This window comes from Cryptomeria japonica, chromosome 5 (assembly GCF_030272615.1).
Source record: "Cryptomeria japonica chromosome 5, Sugi_1.0, whole genome shotgun sequence".
Lineage (NCBI taxonomy): Eukaryota > Viridiplantae > Streptophyta > Pinopsida > Cupressales > Cupressaceae > Cryptomeria > Cryptomeria japonica.
The window spans coordinates 166,079,635-166,106,957 of record NC_081409.1 but is presented as its reverse complement, the minus strand read 5'-3'; the positions used below and the strand labels follow the sequence as shown (position 1 = coordinate 166,106,957).

The 27,323-nt window shown below is 34.9% G+C and overlaps 2 protein-coding genes across 3 annotated transcripts in view; both read left to right on the top strand.

The window, feature by feature from the left end:
• Nucleotides 1–5,504, top strand: part of LOC131041144 (cytochrome P450 716B2) — a 40,345-nt gene extending 34,841 nt beyond the window's left edge. Inside the window, exons 1-7 of one of the 2 annotated variants that reach the window (XM_057974127.2) lie at nucleotides 2,023–2,281; nucleotides 2,374–2,591; nucleotides 2,687–2,793; nucleotides 4,192–4,294; nucleotides 4,568–4,735; nucleotides 4,927–4,980; nucleotides 5,192–5,504. In XM_057974127.2, coding sequence (XP_057830110.2) covers nucleotides 2,200–2,281; nucleotides 2,374–2,591; nucleotides 2,687–2,793; nucleotides 4,192–4,294; nucleotides 4,568–4,735; nucleotides 4,927–4,980; nucleotides 5,192–5,281 — 822 coding nt within the window. In that variant the 5' untranslated portion in view covers nucleotides 2,023–2,199 and the 3' untranslated portion in view covers nucleotides 5,282–5,504. Of the gene's footprint in view, nucleotides 1–2,022; nucleotides 2,282–2,373; nucleotides 2,592–2,686; nucleotides 2,794–4,191; nucleotides 4,295–4,567; nucleotides 4,736–4,926; nucleotides 4,981–5,191 lie in introns of those variants that run through there. The other variant, XM_057974125.2, reaches the window with a different exon arrangement.
• Nucleotides 5,505–17,506: 12,002 nt separating this feature from the next.
• LOC131041155 (alpha carbonic anhydrase 7-like) lies at nucleotides 17,507–18,506 on the top strand. The gene is made up of 3 exons (XM_057974140.2): nucleotides 17,507–17,826; nucleotides 17,919–18,136; nucleotides 18,231–18,506. Exons 1-3 carry the CDS (start codon nucleotides 17,745–17,747, stop codon nucleotides 18,339–18,341), a joined length of 411 nt encoding a protein of 136 aa, XP_057830123.2. The 5' UTR covers nucleotides 17,507–17,744; the 3' UTR covers nucleotides 18,342–18,506.
• Nucleotides 18,507–27,323: the final 8,817 nt, after the last annotated feature.

Genomic DNA, 27,323 nt, shown 5'->3' with positions numbered 1-27,323 from the left:
TCCTCCCTCCCCAAGCTCTAGATCTTATAATTTTTCAAACTCGGTCAAATTTCAATAATCACAAAACTCTTATTATCATTCTCTCTCTATCGTTATTTCACTCTCTTTGTCTCCCTCGATTTCTATACCTATCACTCTTCCTATCACTCTCCCTCTCCCCCTCTCACCCTCTCTCTTGCTCCCACCATTCTTCCTTCTCTATTTCTCTTTATCTCACTCTCTTTGTCTCCCTTGAGCTTTATATTAATCTCTCTCCCTAACACTCTCCCTCTCTCCTCTTTCTCTACCTCTTTACATCTCACTCTCTCCTCTCCACCCCAATATCTAGACAGGTCTCTCTCTCTACATACCTCCCTCTCACTCTCTTCCTCTATTTTTCTACATAGCTCTCCTTCCCTCCTCTTTCTCCCCTTCTATCTCTACTTATATCTATCTCTCGTCTCCCTCTCTTTATATATACCTCTCCCTCCTTTCCTATCTACCTCTATTTCTCTAGATAAATTTCCCTCCTTCCCTCTCTTTGCCTCTCTACTTATCCATATATCTCTACTCTCTATCTCCTCTCTCCCCTTCACTATTTATCTACTCTCTCTATCCATATGTCTTCCCTCTTACTCTCTTTATCTCCCCTCTCCCTCTCTCTACCTACCTCTCTTTCCATCCCTTTCTACTTTTATCTCCCCCCCCCCCTCTCTCTCTCTCTCTCTCTCTAATTTTCTACATAGCTCTCATTGTCTCCTTCCCTCCTCTCTCTCCCCTTCTATCTCTACTTATATATATATATATATCTCCCCTCTCCCTCCTTCCCTACCTACCTCTATTTCTCTAAATAAATCTCCCTCCCACCCACTATCTTTATACCTACATCCCTCCCTCCTTCCCTCTCTTTGCCTCTATACTTATCCATCTATCTCTACTTTCTATGTTCCATGTCCCTTTCTCTATTTTATCCCTCTCTCTCTCTCTCTCTCTCTCTCTCTCTCTCTCTCTCTCTATATATATATATATATATATATATATATATATATCCCCCTACAAGACCTCGATTTCTATTCCTCCCTTGCTGCTTCTACCAATCTCACCTCTCTCCTCACTCTCTAAATGTACATTGAGAAAGAGGTAGTAGAGATGGAAAGTGGGGCCGTTGTATTCTTGAACTACTCTCTTTCTTTGTAATCTTTTTACATATTTGATTCAATACAAATTTAAAAAAATTCAAATTACTTCATCCAATTCAAAACATGTTGCCATCAAATACAACCAACAAAATGCACCGTTGACTGCATTTACAAATTAGAAGAAAATAAAAAAAATGGTTATATTCTAATTTTCTTCTAATTTTAAATCAATTAATTAATGTGGTCATGCTGCATAGACAAATCGACCATCACACATCATGTTTGACCATAAATTTGTATGTTATGAATCCACCCCCTATAACAAATTTCTCAGTTCAATTAAAATTACGTCATATTCGCATTAAATTCTCACTAACGATTCATTGGCCCAAAAAAATGGTAAAAGTAGCCGTCCATCATATTGTACTCGTGAGCCGTGTGTACTGTCATCTCAGCTGGAATGAATCTGCACCATACACGTCTGAGAATTAAATATTCAGAGAAAATTAAAAACATAAAACACGCACCCAGTGTCGTCAAATTCTAAAAGACTCTGCAAAGACAACCAGGGTAGGAATATTCAAAACGCCCACCTAGAAAAACCCTATATTCAACTCCACGCACATGACGATTCTGACGCTCCGCGCAGAATGACGAAAGCAATTTTGGAAGTTTTTCCACCACGATCCTTCGACACGAAGAAAATTGGCCGTCAAAAACGACGGGTGTGAGGCCCATTTCCCGTCACACCAAATGACTTTTACAGGAAATTTTGTACCCTAATTGACGCGTTTTCATACTTAAATTGCCAAAATTCTCTGCGAGACAATCGGAAAACCGCGTAAATTAGCGTAAGTCTGTTGAACAGTCTCCCTCCCAATCCCTATATAATCTTAGTTTGCGACACAATTAGAAATTATTTCACAGTACGGCGTGCCGCGTGCTTTGCTCTGTTATAAGAAACAAAAATATTCTAATTTGTCAGACTGTTATAACAGCTATATATTATTCTTCTCTGGTAGCATTTTGGATTAAAGTTCTAACATTTCGTTGCAATTTTGAGTATTGATTGAGTACCGCCATGGCACGGCCTTTAATGCGAGCTGCACTGCTTCTGTTAGGGTTACTGCTCTTCATCGAGGGGATTCGAACTCAGGAAGTTGGTAATGCGTTTGATTTTGTTGTTTTATTTTGGGGGTTTTGATTTGTAGATGTTTGTAGGGTTTTGTGTGACGTGGGGATGTGAATGAAACAGAGGATGAAAGGGAGTTCACGTATGAAGAGGGAGAGGAAAGAGGGCCAGAGCATTGGGGAGATCTTCATGAGGAATGGAGTGCGTGTGGAAATGGGCAGCAGCAGTCTCCCATTGATGTGGTGAAAAGGAGGGCTAAGATCTACCCTGATTTGGGCAAACTGCGCAGGATTTATTTCCCTGCAAATGCGACCCTCCTCAATAGGGGCCATGATATTATGGTCTGTCATTCAAATCCTGCACTTTTAAGATTCTGGGTTGTTTGATTTACAGTCAAGGATATTGATTTTTTGATTTTTGGGTAATGCTTGATTAGGTGAAGTGGGCCACAGGTGCTGGGAGTATTGAGATAGAGGGGAGAAGATACAGGCTTAATCAATGCCACTGGCACACTCCAGCTGAGCATACCGTTAATGGCAGAAGGTAATGTAAAATTTATTTTCTGATGGATTTGAGCTTTTAAACAGAATGCTAATCATTTCATTGTTTCGTTCATACCAATTACTGTTTAGATGTAAGCTTTTTCAAGGCTGCTTGGCTTTCAGTGCTCTTCACATTTTTTTAATGAACGGTTAGATGTTACTGTTGTAACTGCCGCCTTCGCACTTATTTCCTCTGTTAATTCAATAATTTATTTTAACGGTTAGATATCATTGGTGTACTGCCCCCATCTATACGTCTGGCTGAAGCTATTTTGGTTCCAAAATAGATAGTCAGTACAGCGTGATAGATAGTCAGTATAAAACAGGCATGTTAGTCAATCCGTATTGTCGTTTTGGAGTCAGAATAGATGTGTCTTATGCGTCTTTTGTTTATTCAATAATTTAATGAACAATGCAAAAGTAGTCATTTTTATTATTATTTTGATAATAGTTTGGTACATAAATTTTTAATTTTATTTGTATGACTTTTATCTTGATTTTTTAAGAAAAAGAGCAAATGATCACGTTACATAGAAATTACTTTCTTGTTTTAATTGTATTTTAGATATTAGAAGAATAAAAAGCCAACAACAAATGAACATAAGAATGTTTTGATTAAAAGACGGGATGTTTTTATTTAATTTTTTATTCTATCTAATTTATTTTTTATATTAGATACAACAACTTTCTCTTTTTGTTACCTTCTACCTTCAAATGTGATTTAAATAATTGTAACTTTTTAGGCTTAAGAAAATATTTAGTGAGTCCATACCCGACCTTGTGTTATGTGTAACGGACCATTAAATCAATGTTACATCAATGGAATCTGTATTATTTTTTGATGTGTGTTGTAGAGAAAAAGGATGATATTAAAATATACTATGTCGTTACAAGTGTTGATGGGAACATCTTTTACATACTGCCAAAACTTCTCTAGGTACCTTTTATTCACAATGATGTATTAATTAAAATATTATATAACTTTAAACAATAAGTTAGGACAAATTTATTCCTAACAATACCTATCAAAGTATTATATTGTTATATTTGACTGCAAATTTGTATAATATTTAAATTCAATCTTTTTCTTTTGAGGATCTTTTGATTAAATGTTTCAATAATTTATTTATAGTGTTTTTTTAAGGGGTACCATGTTTTTTAATGTTAATCTTATAGACCAAGGAATCTGTACCTTTTTTTTTTCTCGACTAAATTTTTAAATTAATTCTCAATTTCGTTTTAATATTTATTAGAAGGTTCTCATTTGACACTGATATCAAATAAGGATTTTTTTATGTGGTAATGTTGTATATTTTGTTTTCTTCAATTTATAATAAAGAATAATATTGACTTGGATCTTTATAGTTTTTTGAGTTCAAGTAAATCATTTCACTTGTAGGTATCCTCTAGAAATGCATCTAGTGCATGAATCAGAAGACAAGAAGATTGTTGTTGTTGGAATCCTCTACACTTATGGAAGACCCGACACCTTCCTTGCGGAGGTAACTTGACATACCCATGCTTCATGACAATTTTTAATTGTTTTTATAAAATGCTTTAGAAAAGTACAATATAATTTGAATTTGTAGGTGTATGGGAGTAGTCTAAACTAACATCAAAAGTAAAACCTCATCTTTTGAGTAAAGGGTTTGAGTATTTAGCAAAAAAGATAGAAAAGATGGGAAAAAGCGTTAGAAAGGTTAGGCCCATCTATTGACAAAAAGTTTGAGATATTGACATCTTTGTTGATTTTTTTAATTTTTGTTTTGCTATAGTTAATAGATGAAATTGCTTCCATTGCTGATAAGGAGCCTCCAGAAGTTGTTTTGGGTATGGTGAATCCCAAGCACATCAAAATTGGTAGTAGAAAATATTATCGTTACAATGGGTCTCTCACCACTCCACCTTGTACAGAAGGAGTCACTTGGAACATTGTCCACAAGGTTTGTTGCCATTGTAAAGCTATTTTCATTTTCAAAAGTTTTCAAAAAACGTCTTCTTTGTCAAAGGTTCAATTATTTTTATGTTCATAAAATTTGCATCCTCATTTTTTATTCTAATCATGAGATTTAAATTGTCTTTATTAATTTTGACTTTAGACATTTTTATAATATGAAATCAAATATGAAAACAGGTGAGGACAGTATCGCGGGAACAAGTTAGAGCTTTGCATATGGCCATACATGATGTAAAAACCTTTTTCTCCACTATTATAATTTATATATACAAATAATTTCAAAAAATAATTATGCTTGTCCTTCTTATCAAATATTGTAGTATCAGAATAAGATTAAGATTGTAGCATGAACAAATTTTATAGATAATATTTCATCTTTGAAACTTATATTTAGAAATGATAATATTAGAACTAATATTATTTTAATTGTATGGTTTTGTAGAAATATGAAAAAAATGCACGACCCATCCAATCTACAAATGAAAGAATCGTGAAATTGTACACTCCGAAGCGCAACCCCCAACTACATTGAATTGGTGCAACATCAATAGATATATATCAAAGATAGTGTTTTTAATTGAAGAAAATTAACACTTTGTTGAAGTGATTTAGACATCTTTTAAAGAGGAAAGTGGAAATAAATGTACATGAGATTGTCTTCCTAGAATGATGACAATTTTGATGCTCTTCATACCAATTTTGTATTATTTTTTATAGAAGGTATATGAGAAAATTAGTTTAATACCATTATTTTATTTTATTTATTACATCTACTTCTAAAATTCTCTTTAAAAATTATGATTTAAATATTCAATAATAATGCTTAATTATTCAATTTTAATATTTTATAGATTAAAACATAATTATGATTGTGAAAATATTTCTACTCTCAATAGGCATAATATTTTTTATATTTTATTTTTTTGTGTAATTGAAATGGATAGAAATGTTGTTTACTTATTCTATTAAACAAATTATAATATAATTGACAATATAAATAAATATTTTTGATTATTTGTTTTAATTTTTTCGACATTAAGAATAAAAGCAAAAGATTAGGAGTGGCTATTCAAGGAAACACAAACAAGATAGTGTGGAAAATATTTAGTTATTGTGGCAATTAAAATATTATCAAATTTTCAATATGTTGAGTAGTGGACAATATAAGGAAAAGATGGAGAGCTTATTTATTTTTTTGGGAGGTGTAAGCAAATATCTATGTAGATTTGGTGAAGGGAGAGGATGAGAAATTTGTGAAGATTTTTTATTTAGATATAATATTCATATTGATTTTGTAAGTGAATTGAGTGAGAAGTTATGTAGGATATGAATGGAGATGCAAATGAAAAGTCAGTATTAGGTATGGATGTAGAAGTGTATGAACATTGTACAAGTGCAACAAGGTGGGGTTATTGGCATGTAAGATGTAGAGGACTATGTTGAAGAAGTAATAATGAGTGGAGAATATAAAATAAATTTGATGTAGATTATTGAATGGAGATGCAAACATAAATTTAGTATAGGGTATGGATGTAGGTTGACATCTAAGATATAGAAGGCTATGTGGAATAAAAAACAATGAGTGGAGAACGAAAAAATAATTTCAATAGATTTGAATAGATAGTGGTAGGTGAAGTCTCATAAGAGAGACATTTGGTATAGGTAAATAATGGTGTATTAAATTCCATAAGGGGAGAAACATTTGGTGGAGAAAGTTGGGCTATGGTAGATATAGATAGATATTTGGAATGAAAGTTAATGATCAAAAATAGTAGATGAGATACCTATTACAATGGTGAAGCATGTTAAGAAATAACATCCTAGAAGAGTGTTTCTACCACTTTGTTCTATTTTATGGGCACCATGGTTAAATAATTTCTTACAAATGCATCCAACACAAAAGAATTTGGATCCATAAGCAATCTTGCATCATCTAAGAATAGAATAAAGGTGACTAACATAAATTTGGTTCTCTACAAAGATTTTGAACATGCTTGCATGAGTCTAGAGGTGAAGTAATGTTTTGGCTAACTTACTAATGTCAAATCATGCCACTTCTACAAGATTAGCGTATGTGTGACATTGAAAACATTAGCCTAAGTTACCCTATCACTATTGTCTATATGATTTCAAAATCAAAGGACTCCATTATCAATTAATATATTTGACAAAAATTGGGATGAATTTAGCAACAACTATATAACTTCGCATCATATGGAATGACTTCAATAGAAAGATAAGTTTGGCAATTTGTAGTAAATAATGGAAATCTAATATGCCTCGATTTATTTAGTGTCTACTCTTTCAATATTGAATTCTTTATTTTAAATTTGTCTCTTATTGACACTTAAACTAATAGTTGACATTTGCAAAATTTGGATGATTGTTTAAGGGATTGTCAATCTTAATTTTGGTTGTTGGTCATCTTCATTCTAAGATACATATTTTTGTTTTCCTATCTTGGATTCATTTATCTTTAGTTTGAGCTTGTGGATTTTCTTTCTTGGTTAGTGCTAAGTTTTAGGTTTTTATAATTATGTGGTTCTTTTTTTTTGCTATTATCACATTTCTTTGGGAATATGTTTTATTGTTGATACTATTTATTGATGATTATATAAGTTTTTTTTTTACTATTGAAACAATTAGATACTTAGGGTAGCACAAAACCATAATTGATCAAGAAAGTATGCGAGATAGTTAGAAATTATGGTGGAACCTCCAATGGAAAAATAAATCACTAGACTTTTTCTATGTAGAGTAGTGGATATGAAAAGGGAAAATGTGAAAATATTATTCTTTGGGGAAGAAGTATTGGAAAAGAAAAGAAGGGTAAGTGCATGGGATTGGAGTAAAAAAAAAAGAAGTGAAAAGTTACCACATTTTTTTAACAAAGTTACCTAAACTTGAGCTTGGATGAGTAAATGAAGATGCGTACACTCAAAATTTAAAGATATGATAACACCAATAATTGTAGTACTCTAAATTCAATTTATAAATTACTAAGGCTTTTGAAAAAAAGTTGATTCTAAAGGTCATGCTAATCACACATAAAAATTGCTCATATTTTTATCACTAAAATATTAAATAGCATCTATGTGCATGGCCTCCATTTTTTAAATCTACTTGGTAGAAATATAGCCAAACCTAAGTAATAAAAGTTGTGCATATTTATTACTTTTCTGAAGTAGATTTTTTTAAAAACACTACCTTTGAGTACTTGTGTCACACAACTTACATAAAAGTAATTAATTTTATAATTTTTAATGTGTAAAGAATGAAGCATAAAGAAATTTTATATAATTATTTTTCAAATATTGATAGCAAATCAAAACTTATATAAAAAAAGGATACATGGATATGAGGAAGACTAAGATATTGGTAAAAAAAATGAAAAGAAATGTCTAAATGTATTCAAAATAGAAAAAAAATAATTATATTGGTAGAAATCTAAGAAGCAAGGTAACTTTCAGTGGTATTTTGTCTATTATTGTTATAAAACAAGTCAATTTGAAAACAATGAAGTTAAAAAAAAATTAATATAACAAACATATTTTTGGGAGATAAAATAGAAGTCCATTTACTTCTATGTATGGTCATACAAACCTATTTCAAGTTTAAAAAGGTAGAATAACTTATTTATACATAACAAGAGCATATTATGTATTAAGCTTGTATTACATAACATGGGCATGTTATATAATATCCTTGTGCTAAATAACACAAGTGTGTTATATAATGCACTTTCAATATATGCAATATTATGTATTAAAATCTTTTATTACATAACATGGGTGTGTTATATAATATCCTTGTGTTACATAACACAAGTGTGTTATATAATGCACTTTCATTATATGCAATATTATATAGTAAGCTTGTATTACATAACATGAGTGTGTTATATAATATCCTTGTGTTACATAACACAAGTGCATTATATAATGCATTTTCATTATATGCAACTTCATTGCACTTGAATCACATATCAAATCAGATCAAGGATCTACTCGTTAGCTACAATTTGAACTTACTAACCAAGATGGCAACATCATATATATGTTTACAATTAGCAAGTAAGCATATTTTGATATATAACGACTTACCTATAGAATCATTGTAATCATCCTTAATTTTTTATTCACAAAAAACTATAATATCATTACACAAAGTCAACAAAGCATCAATATGATAAGATAACGACTCACCCTCATTAATTCACAAGTAATCATGTGAAACAAGGGAAGTAGTATAATAATCTTCACTAGAATCATCATCATGTTTAAATATAAGTAACTCTTAAAACTCTCATATATCTATTGTAAGAGTAAATTGCTAGCTTTGATACCATGTGGGAGTTGGTATAGAATGCTCTCTATTTAATATCTTTTAGCATCCTCTACATGAATTTTATTTATAAAATATAAGTATGCTAGTAATATTTTATTACAAATTACATTATTATATTTAATTGTAAAATTGATTTGCTATCAATTAAACAACAAATACTAACATTACAACAATAGAAAAAAGGAAAAAAAAAGAACTATTTAAATGTGAGTTTTTTATATTACTTCAAATAAATTGTTATTATACTTAACATATACTAACTTTTTTAATTTTTAAATATTAAAGGTTTTGATAGAGTTTATATATATTCCTTTGGATCTTTATTTACATATCTATGTCTATAATATTTAAAATAATTAATCTTATTTTTAATGTTATAATTATAATTATTTTTATCTTAAAACATGAAACATATTGTAGTTGTGAGCTCGGTGGAGTGTCATCTGATCAGGTGGAATAAATCCACACCATACACGTCTGAGAATTAAATATTCGGAAAAAATAAAAAACATAAAACACGCACCCAAGTGTCGTCAAATTCTAGAAGACTCTGGAACTCGCTAGGCAGCGGACAAAATGGCCCGCCCCATGTCATTTGTACGGTTTGATTGGACGTGGTGGCTCTTTCTTTCATGCACATCACATTACCAGTCAGTTAATTTTACTTTAATAAATTAACAATGTTAAAAAATTTAAATATAAATTTATAATTTTTTTAAATAATAAAATTATTTTAACTTGTCATAAATTTATTTTAACTTGACCTAATTTATTATCTTAAAATATATTAAATATAAAATTATAACAATTAAAATTATACAAATTATTATAAATTAAAATAATACAAATTATTATTTTTTTTATATTATTCTTTATTAATTATTTTTTATTATTATAGTTTTTTTCTATTAAGCATAAGGAGATCAAAAAAGTACAATAGAGTTCAAAAGGAAGTCCCTCAGGGAGGATTAACCTCCGACTGCCGCCAAAAAATCAGAGTAACAGAATATACAACTCAATACATAAAGGTACTTGATAACCAACTAGTGAAGAATATCATAGAAATCATCGACCCAGGCAGTCCAGCCTTGGGGGCCTTCCATCCAGATTATATTCTTATGCGCTTGAACTTGAGACAGCAAGGAGAGATCTTCCATCCTGGGATTTGCATTTTTCCTGATTTCTTTCTTGAGCTTGTCACAAGCTTGGTCAAAGGCGTGAAGATCTTCCAGCGTTCTCCGCCAAAGGTATCCATTTTTCAGCTCATAGTAGTAGAAGGACGCGTGACCAGTCTTGAGAAATCTTTCCAGCTTCTTTCTCTCTATCATCATGGTGACTTGAACCTGCAGAAAGATTTTAAAATATGTGAGTTTCCTGAAAAACTCAGTAAGAGCCCTTGGCTTACCTTGGTACTTCTCTTCGTTCCTACATTTCCATATCTGCCAAAGAATGTTAGAGGACAGTATATTCCAAAAAAGATTCGAATCTTTAGGAAGACCAGATATATAACCAGTAATCATGTCAAGAATGCTCACAGTAATAGGATAGATAACACCAAACATACTCCAAATTTCTTTAGCAAATAAACAATCGAAAAGAATATGTCTCCCAGTTTTTGGGAGTCTACAAATGCTACACAAGTTAGAATCAGAATTAAAGCTTTTAACAGGAAGCTTATCAAGCAGAACAAGCCATTTAAAACAGTTAATTTTTGGCTCAATAGGACTTCTCCATAAATACTGAAACAACTTATTCCACATCTTAGTATCAAAGGAAGAATACCAGACAGAGTTCACATGAACAATAATATCATTAGTTTGATTAATAACAGAGTAGATGTTCTTGGCCTTGAGGCTAGCCATAACAACTCCCCCCGGCCACTCGCAATTAAGATGTCTAAGAGAATCAACATGGCATAAAGAGGGGAGATCTCTAGCAGCTTGAAGGATCATATTGTAAGTTTTCTTCTGAGAGTCAGGAATGTCATATTTGGTCTTAATGGCATCCCACGAGGGGAGGAGACCATCCTCAAACAAATCCACAAATTGATTTATCCCTTGTTTAGCCCAGGATCTGGCAGAGCATCCTTGGGATAAAGCAAGGGGCTTCCCATTGATGACCAAATTCCACCAAATAGATCTTTCTCCATGGAGTTGATCATTGAAGTAACAGTCCTTGTTGGAGATATGATCCCTAACATGTTCCCAGGCCTTCCATATTGATTTGAAGACCACAGAACCTTGCACAACAACAGGGAAATTACCTAAAAGAAGATCACTGAAAGGGAGGTTTTTCCAAGACTTAGCTTTCTTGGGAAAGCCTCTCTCAATGTTATGCCTGACAAGCACTTTCCAAGGGCTGTTACCCTCCAAGGAATGAAAGATCCATTTGGCGGAAAGGGCAATACCCTGGGTTTTCAGGTCTTTAAGCCCAAGCCCCCCAAGGATCTTGTCAGCATGGCACCAGGCCCATTTAACAGCATGCTGCTTTTTGTTTCCTTTACCATCAGACCAGAGAAAGGTTCTGATGGCACTTTGAATTTCTTGAATCTGATAATTACTGAACAACCAAGTTGAAGAATAATAAATACTGTAAGAAGACAAAATTTTCTGACAGACTTGAATCCTGCCAGCCAAAGAAAGAGTTCTATTATGCCATTTATTAAGCTTATTGAGAATCTTCTCTTTAATCCAGAGCCACATATTCTTAAGGGTAGGCTCCACAGAAAAGGGGATACCAAGATATTTGACAGTTTTGTTAGGGCCTCCCCATTGAAATCCGGAATTAACAAACCACTCAGGGGGGTGCTCATCCCAACCAAGACAAATTGACTTGGCATGAGAAATACAAGCACCAGAAGCAGAACAGAAAACATCAAGCTTTCCTTGCAAATTTTTAAAGTTATTTTCAGTAAGCTCAAAAAACAGAGCCGTATCATCAGCAAACTGGCAATTAATAAGCTCTTCATCATTGGGAAGAAATATACCTCTGACATTGGGAGACAAGGAGGAGTCTTTGAGGATATAGTACAGGGCTTTAGAGGCTATGACAAAAAGGGCAGGGGCCAGAGGGCAACCCTACCTGATAGATCTACCGAGCGGAAATGAGGGGGAAAGAACTCCATTAACTTCAATACGCGCAGAGGCGTCCTTAAGAAGAGTTTGAACAGCAAGACAAAAATAAGGAGGAAAGCCAAATGCTTCCAACATCATCAGAATAAATTTCCATTCGACTCTGTCATAGGCCTTCTCAAAATCAAGAAGCAACATGGCAGTGTTCTGGTGAGAATTTTTAGCCCAGTCCATGGCTTCCCAGCTGGTGATAAGATTCTCCAGTATGTACCCGCCCTTAATAAAACCAGTTTGGGAGGGACCAATGAACTTAGGCAGGATATCGACTAATCTAAGAGCAAGAATCTTCACAAGAACTTTATAGGAGACATTAAGCAAGGTTATAGGTCTCCAGTTTTTGATAAGAGCCTTGTTGCCATCTTTTGGAAGCAGTTTGATAATACCTTGATTAATATCTGGGCCAAGAGAGCCATTAGAAATGGCCTCATTATAAAGATCAAGAAGGTCCTTACTAATCCAGCTTAGATTAGCCTTATAAAATTCCACCAGAAAACCGTTCTGGCCCGGGGCTTTGTCGTTGCTAAGGGCTTTAACCGCAGCCTCAACCTCAACAATGGAGATGGATTTAGATAAATTAGAGATATCTTTAGAATCAAGCTTGCCAGGAATTAAAGGTTTACACTTATCCCTACAGACTTCAGCCTCCAACGAATCTTCCGAAGAGAACAGGGCTTTGTAAAAGTCAGCAAAGGCATTAGAGATAGCATAAGGATCGGAAACATCCTGATTGTCTATTGAGAGCTTATCTATAGCTTCTTTACAATGTTTGTGCTTAAGAAGGTTAAAGAAAAATTTTGACCCTCTGTCTCCAACTTGGAGCCAATGAGCCCTGGATCTAATCTTAGCACCCCTAATCTTAATTTGCGGGTGGTTTCTAAGGGCGTCTTTAGCAACCATAACCTGAGATAACCGATCGAGGTCAGTAGGATTGTCCTGAATGTTACTCTCAGCAATTTGCAGATTGGTATTTAACTGTTTTTCAACAAATCTGTAATCCTTGGCCCTTTTTTGGCCGATAGTTTGAAGGAGATTCTTCCAGGTAGAGATATTACACAACCATCTTTCCAGGTTAGAACAATGTCGAAGGTTATATTTATTAATACCACTAACGATCTGGATAGCAGCCAGGACATCATTGTCCAAAAGAAGACTGGAATTAAGGATGAATTTATAATCCCTAACTTTAGGAGTAGTAGGGGCAGTGATGAAGTTAACACAAGCAAAAATAGGGTGATGATCCGAAAGAGTAGTAGCAAAAGTCTTAACAATGCAATCCGAATCGAAGGGAATAAAGGAAAAGGAGTGCTTATTAGCATAAAAACGGTCAAGCCTAGAATATATTCTGGATTGACCATGTTGAAAATTGCACCAAGTGTGCTAGAGACCATGGTGGATAGATTTATTACCAGCTAGGGGGTCAAAAAGGTTCTTAGTATTAATAAATCTATTCCAATGCATACATTCATTATCTTTCCAGTGAAACGGGATGCCTCCAAACTTATCCTCTTGCGACTCAACCATGTTGAAGTCTCCCCCAAAGAGCCAAGGGATATCTGGGAGAGTACTTAACCAATCCCACAGGGTGCTTCTTTCTCTGGGGTCATTAGAAGCGTAGATGGAACAAATGCCAAAGGTATGATTGTCATGTTCAATAATACACCACACGGCTCTCTGACACGAGGAGCAACCATGGTGGGAAATATATTTTTCCCATTTTGGGTTAATCAAGATAGCAACTCCCCCTCTACCTCTATCATGTTTAGTGAAAAATTTAACAGCATCTTTCCATATAAAGTTAAGATTAGAATCTAGCATAAAGCCAGTAGCCTTAATCTCTTGCAACATAAAGAAATCAATGGATTGAAAAGAAGAAGCCACACGCTTGATAACAAACTTTCTGTCGGGGGACTCAAGCCCCCTAATATTCCAGGATAAGCAATTCATAAGGAAACCTTGTTAGAGTTTAGATACGCCTCAATATCACAATTAACATTAGAAGAATCAATGTCCATGGATGGCATAGCAGCTAGAACAGCCGCCAAGGTACCTGCAGGAATAACCTCCAGAATGTACTCATCTTCTATCTCCTTAAAGGCTTTCTGAGGAGGTCTTTTAACCGTATTATTAGGTGTGGAATACTTGTCAACAGCCACAATCTGCGAGTTATTAGTATTTAAGACAAGGTCACCGGATAGTTCTTCCTGGCGGCTTTCGATGGGCTTAGATCCTTGATGGATAGTGGTGACCGACCTGTTAATGGAATCAGAGGCCACTATTTTCTGCCGTGAGCCATGATAAGCTTTACGTTTTTTCTTTTCCTGAACAATGATAAAACCATCATCAGAATTGAGATCAATGCCTGAATATCCAGCGGGAATAATTTGCGAGCTGAAATGAGGTTGGGCAACACTACCAGTAGGATTAGGTGGGTCTTTGGGGGGCATGTTGGCAGTAGCAGAGGGATTAGGAGAAATACTGGGATTGAGACTCTTCGAAACAGAGGAAGGGTTAGGAGAGGACGCGACCTTCACACCAGTAGGGCTAGTGTCATTATTTGGAGGAGGAACCTTAGCGTTAGCGGGGCTCACATTTTTATCAGGCGGGTTGACGTGCGCAACACTAGGGCTATTCACCAACTTTCTCTTTAAAACAGGGCAATCCCTTCTACGGTGTCCTTCCTTTCGACAAAGGAAGCACGCATTGAGCCCACCCAAAACTTCCAAAGGGCAAACAAAGGATTCATTCAAAATATCAACACAGATTGTTTCCGGAATCTCTTTACCCGACTGGAGGGAAATTAACATCCTTGCGTCCATGTGAGGGACCAATCTCGCAGACTCATCCATTCAGATGGTCTTTCCTAGTGGCTCCATTAACTGAGGAAGGAACCGCCATAAAAAAGGCAGAACATTCTTCACCAAAATCCATCTAGGCGCCGCCAACGCAAGCTCTTCCTCATGAACAACATCCGCCGACCAGGCTAATGCCCTAAAAGAAGTCGAACCAACTGACCAATATTGTCTTTTTAAAACTTCTTTTTGGGCATCAGAATTGACAAAGAAAATAACATATAGACCTTTCGGTAACTGCCTACAAAAAGAAATATGAAACCCTAGTTTATTGTTCCAGAAATTATGAAACCAATCATCCATGAATTTCCTCGGAGGACATTTGTCCACATCAGTAACCGAAAAGAAAATTGCCGTGTTGCTCAATCTAGTTTTTTCCTTAAGAATTTCATTAAGCATATCAGAATTGGGAGCAATAGAGAAGGACGCAGGGGAAGCCGAAGGGTTCTTACCTTTCTCGGCCTCTTCATTTGACCTAGGGCAGACAGGATCAAACCTAGCCTTAGCGTTAATTTCAACAGTGTGAGCCACTGCCTCAGAGAATGACTTCGGACGCGAGGTAGATGGTAATAAATTGGAGCCACCGCCATAGTTGCCTTGAGGACTGCCGAGTACCGTCCGTCTGTAGGAGGAATTAATGTCATTCATAACTTCATCGCACACCGCCTCCTGCAAATTACCTTGGCTAGGGGTGTCCAGCTGGCTACAACCGCCACTTGGGTCACCAGGGGGTGACGCCACCATCGCGGCGTCGGAAACTAACAACTCTGCTGTTTTTCGCTCACCGAAAAAACTCTGCCGAAATTCGCTTTTTTCCTATCAAATTTTAAATATATGATTTGTATTCTGCCTTAGGATCTCCTCTATTATTATAGTTTTTACAAGATCAGTACTTTATATTATCAATATAATATAATAATTTTGTAGTAAAAATAAAAATTATAATAATCAAAATAATTAATAAAGAATAATATAAAAAACCATAACAATCTTTTATTTAATTATAATAATTTGTATAATTTAATGTTAGTCTTATGGTTAGGGTAGAAGGTTATGGTTAGGATTTACATCATGACTATGGTAAGGATTTACAACATGGTTAGGGTTAGGGTTAGGATTATTGTTAGACTCGCAATTTGGGATTATGGTTAGGAATATGGTTATGGTTAGGATTAGGATTCACATTATGGTTGAGGTTAAGCTTAGATGATTAGGGTGAGGGTTAGTTTTATGATTAAGCTTAGGATTTAGGGTTATGGCTAGGGTTAGTGTTGATGTCATGGTTAGGAATTAAGATGAAGAAGTATTAATCCATTATAGATTTTTCTTTTCAATAATTTATTTTCTGACATAATTATGTAGATATCAATTATATTTCTACCATTTTAGGGAGCTCCAAAGATTAATAAGATTCATTACAAACCTTAGAGGAAGGAATATGATTATGGTTAGGGTTAGGATTATGATTAAGCTTAGGATTTAGGGTTATGGTTAGGGTAAGTGTTGATGTCCTAGTTAGGGTTAGGGTTAGGAATTAAGATGAAGAAGTATTAATTCATTATAGATTTTTCTTTTCAATAATTTATTTTCTACATAATTATATAGATATCAATCATATTTCTACTATTTTAGGATCTCCAAAGATTAATAAGATTCATTGGTACAAGAATCTTCCTCATTAATAAAAAATTAATTAATAAAGAATATAATCTTTATTAAAAAAATTAATAAAAAATAATATTAAAAAAAAAGATAAAAATCATTTATTTGTATTGTATTCATAATTTTTAATAAAAATTATAATGATAAAGAATAATTAATAAAGAATAATAAAATAAATGATAACAATTATTTATTTTAATTTATAATATTTTTTTATAATTTTAATTATTATACTTTTATATTTAATATATTTCAAGATAATAAGTTACCACAAATTAAAATAAATTTATGACAAGTTAAACTAATTTTTAAATTTCAAAAAGAAAATAATAACATTGTTATAATTTAATATTTAATAAATTTTAAGATAATAAGTTACTACAAGTTAAAATAATTTTATTATTTCAAATAAAAAATAATAAATTTATATTTAAATTTTTTAACATCTTTAATTTATTAAAACCAAATTATAACGGTAGGAAATTTCTTGATTTGATCGTGCAAAACTGGTCTCTTTAAACGGTAGCAAATTTTCGAAACGCCCACCTAGGAAAATTCTATTCAACTCAACGTACATGACGAAAGCAATTTTAGAAGTTTTTCGACGAGAAGCCTTCCACGAAGAAAACTGGCCGTCAAAAACGACGGTGTGAAACCCATTTCCCGTCACACCAAATGACTTTTACAGGAAATTTTGTACCTTGATTGGCGCATGTTCATACTTAAAGATTGGCAAAATTCTCTACCAGACAACCGGGTAACCGCGTCAAATAACGTAAGTCTATTGAAAAGTTGCCCTGCAAGTGCACTGTATAAACTTAGTTTGCGACACAGATAGAATTCATTTCACAGTACGGCGTGCCGCGTGCAAAACTCTGTTACAATAAACAAATATTCTAATTTGACAGACTGTTATAACTCAGACTGTTTATTATAGTTCTCTGGTAGCCTTTTGGATTACAGTTCTAACATTTCGTTGCAATTTTGAGTATTGATTGAGTACGCCATGGCACGGCCTGTAATGCGAGCTGCACTGCTTCTGTTAGGGTTACTGCTCTACATCGAGGGGATTCGAACTCAGGAAGTCGGTATTGCGTTTGATTTTGTTGTTTTATTTTGGGGGTTTTGATTTGCAGATCTTTGTAGGGTTTTCTGTGACATGGGGATGTGAATGAAACAGAGGATGAAAGGGAGTTCACGTATGAAGAGGGAGAGGAAAGAGGGGCAGAGCATTGGGGAGATCTGCATGAGGAATGGAGAGCGTGTGGAAATGGGCAGCAGCAGTCTCCCATTGATGTGGTGAAAAGGCGGGCTAAAATCGACCCCGATTTGGGCAAACTGCGCAGGATTTATTTCCCTGCAAATGCAACCCTCCTCAACAGGGGCCATGTTATCATGGTCTGTCATTCAAATGCTGCGCTTTCAGGATTTTGGGTTGTTTGATTTACTGTCAAGGATATTGATTTTTGATTTTTGGGTGATGTTTGATTAGGTGAAGTGGGCCACAGGTGCTGGTAGCATTGAGATAGAGGGGAGAAGATTCAGGCTTAATCAATGCCATCGGCACACTCCAGCTGAGCATACTGTAAATGGCAGAAGGTAATGTAAAATTATCTTCCGAAGGATTTAAGCTATTAAACAAATTGGTAGTCATTTCATTGTTTCATTAATGACAGATGTTTTTTCAAGGCTGTTTGGCTTTCAGTGCTCTTCACTTTTTTTTTAAAATGTATTTTTATTAACTGTTAGATGTCACTGATTGAACTGCCCCCTGCACACTTTTTCTTTTGTTAATTCATTCAATAATTACGAAGGTATTCCCTTATATGAAATGGATGAGCTATTTTTTTCCATCAACTGTGTGCACGGTCAGGAAAATGGATGCAAGATGATGGATGATCTCATCTCTTTTTTTCTAAAACGGTATTATAATCTAAAAAAATATAGTAGGTAATATATATATATATTAGTTTAGAATGTTTATTATAAAAATACAAATTTATTTATAATATTTTGAAATGGAAGGATGTAGTTGTTTCTAATTTTATAATATTTTAATATAATTTTTTTAATGCACATTCAATTTTTTCATATGAATTTAGAAACTTGTCATAATTGAAATGATAGAATATAATTGATAAAATATTTTAATATAAATTTTTGCAATATATTCTATTTTTTTATATATGAATTTAGAAACTTAGTCAATATATCATTATTTTCTCAATCTTCTACTTTTATTTATATTTTTTGACAGTTAATATTTTTCTTAAAATATCAAATAAAAGATATTAAAATGACTAAACCGTCATAAAAAATTCCGTCAAATTCCAGGCCTGATCCATACTTTCATGGGTTTACCGCTTTTTGCGTCTACTGTTTTAGTGTTTCTCGGGAACTTGTTGGCAGAGTTATTATCTGCCTTTGGCCATTTCCGACTGTTTTACTGTTTATCGGTGAATATCGTCACCTGTTCATTGGTTTTCATTTTGTTTCACCGGATGAATGCACACTTACTGAATGGACCGCTGGATTGGAATTTGATGGTCAAAATGGCTGTTTTTACACTTTTGGATTGTATATGATAGGTAAACAAATTATTGGATCGAATGAATTGACATTTTATGTTTTTATAAAACTCTATATATCACAATCTAATTTACTAATAAATTCTAAAAATTTAAGATTTTCTTCAATGTAAATTTAGAAATATTTTAAAATGATAGATATATTTTTTTCTAATTTTAAATTTGTGAGCTTAATTTTTTTAATATGATTTTGAAATTAATTATTAATAATTATTAATTTGTTATCTTTTAATATTAATATTATTTAAAAAATTATGAATTTAGAAATTTAATAAATTTAAGATTTTTGTATATAATATTAATTAATTTTTTTTGACAACTAATATTTTTTTTAAATGTCAAAAGATATTGAAATGATCAAACCCTCATTAAAAAATTCACATAACAACTCAAATTCCAGGCCTGAACTAGAGTAAAAAACGCAGGACAAACATTTTTTAATTACATGACTTTCTTACTTTTTTTTTTTAACTTTACAAGGAAAATTTCGTGTGTGTTCACATGTTCTTACTTTTTTAACTTTGGAAGGAAAATTTCATGTGTTCACATGTTCGTTCGTTCGTTCGTTTTTTTTTTTTTTAAATTTTATTTGTTATTTGTTCTTAGCAATTATCTCTAGTAATTATAAAAAATCACCCCTTTCACATAGGATGGAGTTTTGATTCCAAGAGTAAGATGTGGATACTTATGAGGAATAAATAAAAGCTCTTAGTGTTTTAACATTAAAAATATAATGTTAAATAAGTTATAATATTAAAATCAAGTAATAATTAAAATATTTGTAATTATATTATTTTTATATATTATAATGTAAATTATTATATTTATTTTAAAATAATATCATGGTTATATTATTATTATATATTTTATATTTTATAATATATTGTATTTATATTTATTTAATATTATCTATGATATGTATATTACATATAACATTATTGTTAATAATTTACAATTTTTCAAATAGAAAAAAAGAGAAGCAGGTGAAAGTGCTCTGCGTGAAATCGAAAGTGCGAATGTGCGAATAGGGAATATGCTATGCTCTGTGTGAAGGGCTTTGCTTTGCGAGTCATCGATGCGCTCGAAGGCTGGAAATTGAGTTTGGAGAAGTTGTGCGAGTCATCGGTGGGCCCGAAGGCTGGAAATTGATTTAGAGAGGAGAATGGCGGCGACGGCGAGCTAACAGGTGTGTTCGTTCCATGTTTTTATTTCAATTAATATGAGTGAAAACTCTCCCTCTTCCCTCTGTCGTTCGATAGAGGCCTTACCCCCTATCTCTCCCTCGGCTGCGCCTAGAGCATCAATGCCCTATGACAATCCAAACTTGCTTAATCCCACTAAAACCATCAACTCTTTACCTGCAAGACCCAAATCATTCTCCGAGGTGGTTGCTAACTCTGGCATTGCCGTTGACGCGAGCGCAAGATTTGATCTGGCGAGTGCTCTTGGAGCCTCTGAAACCGATATGAGCAATGTGGCTGCTGTTACTGCTTTACCTTTCTCTGTTTCTCTGAATCCGGAAATGCTTGTTGAAATTGTGAAGGAAAAAAATAGGTTAAGGAATTCTGCTATTTTTTTCTCTGTTGTTGAAGTAGACAAATGCCCTCCCAGAAATTTTTTAGATGATTGGTTCCATAACTACTGGAACTTGAAACTTGGCTTTCATATTTCGTTTTGCAGACAAATTCAAAAAGCATTATATGTGATTTTTTTGCTAATCACGAATCCCAACCCGAAGTGCTTAAAAAACAATATTGGACCGTGGGTTCTACCTCCTTTCGTGCCCTGGCTTGGTCCCCCGAGGCCATTCTTGAGGAAGTTCTTTCCCTCTCAACCCCTCGGTAGATCTTGGTTAAACAAATCTTGCCTTTTCTATGGCATTTCCTTCCGCAATTGCTTGAACCACTTGGTAAAGTCATCCGAATGGATGACACGGTGAGATTGGTTCCACATGTGGATGCTAGGATACTTATTTCGTTGAATCTTGGTAAAGAGATTCCGGATGAAATCAACATTAACATTACTGACGATAATTATTCTTGCACTATTGAAGTTCTTGGAGGTCTGAATGCTTGCTTCCTATGTAGAAGGGAAGAGCATTTGAGGAAGGACTGCCCCATCCTAAAAAAAAAACCTCCGTCGGCTAAGCCCTCGCCCCCTCAAAAATCCACCAATACTGCTAACCCTAATGTGGAATCCTCTGTGATCAAAACCCCTCATGCAGGTGAACACTCTAATCCCCTCCCTGCTACTCCTTCCCCTATCATAATCTCGACTAACTCTATGTCTGTTGAAAATGAGAATCAAAATGATGATTTCCAAACTATGGCAAACAAGTCTAATAAACGTAGGCGTAGGACCAATAAGTAGACAAACACCTCCACTGTGGGCTCCGAGTACTTAAGTCCTCTTCTAGCCTCAACGTAGACAACCCTGTCCTGGTCATCTCTCAAGAAACCCAAAGTAGTTCCCCCCCCAAACAATTTGTTCAACAAGGACCCCTTTGTATTTTGCACTGACTCAGACCCTCCCCAGAACTTCCCTCATAAGATTTTCAAAGAGCTAAGCGATGACTGTGTGCTTGAGGTCATCCCTGTTGGTAAACATTACTCGGATTCTGCTAATCTCCACTCCAAGAAGTCCATGGAGGTGGATATCTTGTCCCATGCTGTCTCAGTTAATTATGATGAATTCAAGGGTGTTTTCCCCACATCGAAACAACGAGGGAGGCCTTTGGGTTCCAAGAATAAGAAATCCTCCAGTAAAAAGCACGGGGACACCCCCTCTGCTGCTATGGCCCCACTTGTGGGTTCAACAGACCAATGTTCTCCTCCCCCCCATGTTTCCTCATGAATTTCATCTCTTGGAACATAAGGGGGCTTGAATCCCCTGACAGGAAATTTATTATTAAGCGTTATTTAGATACTTGTAAGTCCATGGACTTCTTGATGTTACAAGAGATTAAAGCTATTGGTTTCGTGCTTGAAACCAATCTTAACTTCCTTTGGAAAGATGCTATCAAATTTTGCACTAACCACCCTAGGGGCAAGAGTGGAGTTGCACTTATGGTTAATCCAAGATGGGGGAATTATATCACTGGTAATGGGATCTCCCCTTGTAATAGAGCTGTGTGGATTACTATTAACAACAACAATACCTTTGGCATTTGCTTTATTTATGCCTCGAATGATTTTAGGGAGAGAGCGTGCCTCTGGGATTGGCTAGCTGCTCTTCCTAATATCCCATGGCTTGTGGGTGGGGATTTCAATATGGTTGAATCCCAAGAGGACAAAGTTGGTGGTCTTCCATTTGCTTGGAAAGACCTGGAAAAAATCCACTGGAATAGAATGAAAAATGCTAAACTTCTCTTTGACCCCTTGGCCGGAAATAAAGACACTAATCCAGGCTTATGGCATACATGGTGTAATTTCCAACAAGGGCCCTCTAGAATCTATTCCAGATTAGACCGTTTCTATGTTAATAAAAATTTCTTCTCTGTCTTGCCTGATAACCTGGGCAACTTTGTCCTCATCACCTCCACTTCCCTCTTCGATCACCATCCTATCTCTTCTTGTATTAGATTTTATAATTCCCCTGTGCTCAGAAAAGGCTCCAATCCTAAGTTTATCCTGAATACTAGCCTTCTTAAAGATGAAGACGTTCTTGTTGCCATTCATATCATTAGACTCATTAATAGGTACAACTTTCCCTCAAGCTCCCATACTAACAGATGGAACATGAACATTCTCATTCCCTCAAGCTCCCATACTGACAGATGGAACATGAACATTCTCGCCTGGCAGAATCTGTTAAAAACCATTGGCCAAAAAAGAGCCAAAGACTATAGATTCACTGAAAAAAATCTGTCCTCTAACCTTCAGAGAGCTAAAAATGACATTCAAGCCAACCCCTCAGACTATAATCTCGTCTCTCAAGTGCTCAATGCTAAGGAAGCCCTTAGACAACACCAACAGGTTAAAACTAGAGGTGCCAAAATTAGATCCCGTGCCCACTGGCTTCAGTTTGGTGATCGTGGTTCTAAGTTTTTCTTTAACCTCGTAAAGCATAAACAATCCAATGAAAAGATAGAGAGAATTATTGTTGATAATCAAGAAATTACTGACCTTGACAACATCAAAGAGGCCTTTGCTGAATTTTACCAAAAACTTTTCACCTCTGAGGATTCAGAGGAGGCTACTTCCCTTAGAAATCAGTGCAAATCTCTTATCCCAAATAGGATATCCATTATTGATGCTGACCTATTGTCCAAAGATATCTCCTTGGAAGAGATTGGAAAAGCCATCAACTCCCTTAATAATGACAAAGCCCCTGGGCCTGATAGCTTACCTGTGGAGTTTTACAAAGCTAACATTAGTTGGATATGTAAAGATCTTTAAGATATTTACTCAGAAGCCTTATCTAGAGGTTCCCTGGGTAGCTCTATCAACAGGGGTATTATCAAATTGATTCCTAAGGATGGGGACAAGGCTCTCATCAAAAATTGGAAACCTATCACTCTTCTTAATGTCTCCTATAAAAATTTTGCCAAAAGTCTTTCTCTAAGACTTGAGAATATCCTGCCCAAATTTGTCTGTTCTACTCAAATTGGATTCATTAAAGGAAGATATATTCTTGAGAATCTTATTACCAGCTAGGAAGCCATGAATTGGGCCAATTACTCCCACCAAAATTCTGCCATGTTTCTTTTGGACTTTGAGAAGGCCTATGAGAGAGTGGAATGGAGCTTTATCTCCATGATGCTTGAGGCTTTTGGATTTCCTAGAGTTTTCTGCAACTCTGTTAATATGTTGCTCAATGATGCCTTTTCCCAGATTGATGTTAATGGCTCTCTTTGTGACTCCTTCCCCCTTGGTAGATCCATCAGGCAAGGTTGCCCCTTGGCCCCTGCCCTCTTTGTTATCGCCTTTGATGCCTTGTACTACATTCTTAGGGATAACTCTATCTCCCCTGTGGTTAAGGGCATCCCTCTCCCTAATGATGATGAACTTATAAACTGCCATTTTGCCGATGATACTGCTATCTTCTTTGAAGAAGGTGCTGACAATTTTGAAGCTCTGTAGAACAAACTCAGTTTCTTTTACACTATTTCTGGTGCTTGTTTATCCCACTCCAAATCTATATGTCTTGGATGGGATGTTTAGCCCCCTGACTGGTTTAAAAATTATGATTTTCAATGGGGAGGTCCTCATAAAATTGTGAGATATCTGGGCATCCCCTTTTCTATTGAACCCTCCTTAAAAGATATGTGATCCTGGGTTAAAGATAAAATCACTAAGAAGCTAGATAAGTGGCATAATAGATCTTTATCCTTGGCCGATAGAGTTCAAGTCTGCCAAAAAATTCTCTCTTCCTACAATATCTACTATTCCTCAGCTTGGATGTTCAATAATTACCAAATCTTGGAAATCCAAAAGGTTGTCAGAAACTTCCTATGGTCTCATGGTAAAGGAAATAGAAAGATGCACGCTGTTAAGTGGGATTGGTGCCACTCTGATAAGCTCCTTGGGGGTTTGGGATTGAAGGATCTTAAACTTCAAGGGATTGCCCTTGCTGCCAAATGGATTTTCCACTCTATGGATGGTAATGATCCGTGGAAGATCCTTGTTAGGAACAATATAGAAAGGGGAAGCCCCAAAAATGCAAAATCTTGGAAGAATCTGCCTTTTAATGATTTGATTATTGGCAACTTTCCTATTGTTGTTCAAGGATCCGCCGTCTTTAGGTCCATATGGAAAGCCTGGAGTTATGTCAGGAAATATATTACTATCAAGGATTTCCATGATGATAATCAGCTATATGGTGAAAGGTCCATTTGGTGGAACTTGCACTTATCTAGCAAACCCCTTGCCCTCTCCCAAGACTGCTTTGCTAGATATTGGTCTAGTATGGGCATTTCTCAGCTGACTGACTTCTTTGAGCATGACAGGTTAATCAGCTGGAATGATCTTAGAAGCAATTTTGATATCTTGGCCTCCTAGAAGAAAACTTATAATATGATTCTTAAAGCTATCAAGGACTTGCCTACTACCTGTCATGTGGACTCGCATAGATACTTAAACTGTAAATGGTCGGATGGGAACATTTTATCCAAAATCAAAGCTAAGAACATTTACAAAGTGATTGGATATAATGATGCCATCATTGACCATGTCAATTCCTGTTTGGTACTCCTCTCTTGACATTTGCTCTTGGAAGAAATATTTTACAATATTATGGAAAGGCTCTGTTGAACCTAAAATAAAATGCTTTAAATGGCTTCTGCTTCTTGACAGACTCCCAATTAGAAAAGACACCTCTGCAGCTGAATACTGTAATTTATGCAGGCTTCCTGAAACTGCAAGACACATTCTCTTTGATTGTATTTTTGCTAAGGAAATTTGGAATATGTTTGGTATCTCTTATCCTATGACTATTAATATTCTTGAAATTATTATTGGGCATATTGAGGGGCTAAGAAAAGATACTAATATGTTTTGGAACATTCTCTCTTCTAATATCTTATGGCAGAACTAGAAATGTAGAAATGAGGAAAGGTATCAAAACAACCCCAGAGTTCTTACTGAGTTTTTTTGAAAACTCACATATTTTAAAATCTTCTTGCAGGATCATACCACAATGTTGATTAATAAGGAAAAGCTCAAAAGGTTCCTGAAGGAGGGATATGTCATTTTTGAGATGACGGATGGCTATGAATGGAGGAAGAACATGGATAACATGCAGATGTTCGAGAAGACTCTCAAGAACATATAAATATTATATAATTATTAACTTTATTTTGAAAATATTATTATATTTAAATATTATATATTTATATTTGTTATGTAATTTTAATACAAAATTCATATTATTATTATTATGTATTATCATTATATATAAATATTATAAAATTAATATAAAATATTTAAAAATTTAAATATAAAAGAGATAGAGAGATAGATGAAGAGTGCAAGGAACAAAAATATAGATAGCAATAGGATAGAGACAAGAAGAGAAAGATTGAGAGATAATGAGAAATAAAGAGATAGAGATATAATGAGCTCTATCTCTCTCATCTCTCTCTATCTATATATATCTCGCTCTCTCTAACTCTCTCTATATAACTTCCTATCTCTATCTTTGTATGCCTCCATCTTCTCCTCCATATCTCTCCCTCTTTCTCTCTCCTTCTAACTAGATCACTCTTTCTCTCTCTCTCTTTATATTTATATCTCCTTCTCCCTCTCTGTCTCCATCTCACTCCTCTCTTTTTCTCTTTCTATCCATATCTTTCTACCTTTATCCCCTTGGCTCTCTCCATATCCCCCTCTATCTCTCTCTATATCTCCCTGTATTTATATGACTCCCTCTCTTAATCTCTACCTATTGAGTCATCTCTCCCTCCCCCCCCCTCTCTCTCTCTCCATATATTTCACTACCTATATATCCCTTACTCTCTCCCCATCTCTCTATCACTTCCCTATCACTCTCTTTCTCTCTATATCACCCTCTATCTCTCACTCTCTCTATCTATAAGTTGACATCTCTCTCTCTCTCTCTCTCTCTCTCTCTCTCTCTCTCTCTCTCTCTCTCTCTCTCTCTCTCTCTCTCTCTCTCTCTCTCTCTCTCTCTCCCTAGATTTCTCTCTCCCTCTCCCCATCTCTATTTGTCTATCTCTGCTTTGTATTTATATGCCTCTCTCACTCACTCTCTAGACATGTCTCCCTCCCTCCCTCTATCCATCCATCTCTTTCTCTCTCCCTCTCCTTCTTCCTAGACTCCTATACCTATATCTGGTTGCCTCTCTATCTCTTTCTCTGCATATTTATTCTTTCACCTCTCTCTACCCCTTGTAAAGCGGAAAATCGAACCCTAGGTGTTCCCCCACTCCAAGGAGAGAGAAAGGAGGTCACTAGGATTGACGGTTTTCACTTAGGAGAGACTTTACATTCAAAAGAGGGGTTGAAACTCACAAGATCCAATCCCACACAATGCAAGAT

Bases quoted from the DNA above. Each gene is read 5' to 3' on its own strand.
- LOC131041155 (XM_057974140.2), top strand. From the start codon at position 17,745: ATGGCACGGCCTGTAATGCGAGCTGCACTGCTTCTGTTAGGGTTACTG. The intron at 17,827-17,918 runs GTATTGCGTTTG...TGAATGAAACAG, and splicing joins GATTCGAACTCAGGAAGTCG to AGGATGAAAGGGAGTTCACG. The intron at 18,137-18,230 runs GTCTGTCATTCA...ATGTTTGATTAG, and splicing joins ACAGGGGCCATGTTATCATG to GTGAAGTGGGCCACAGGTGC.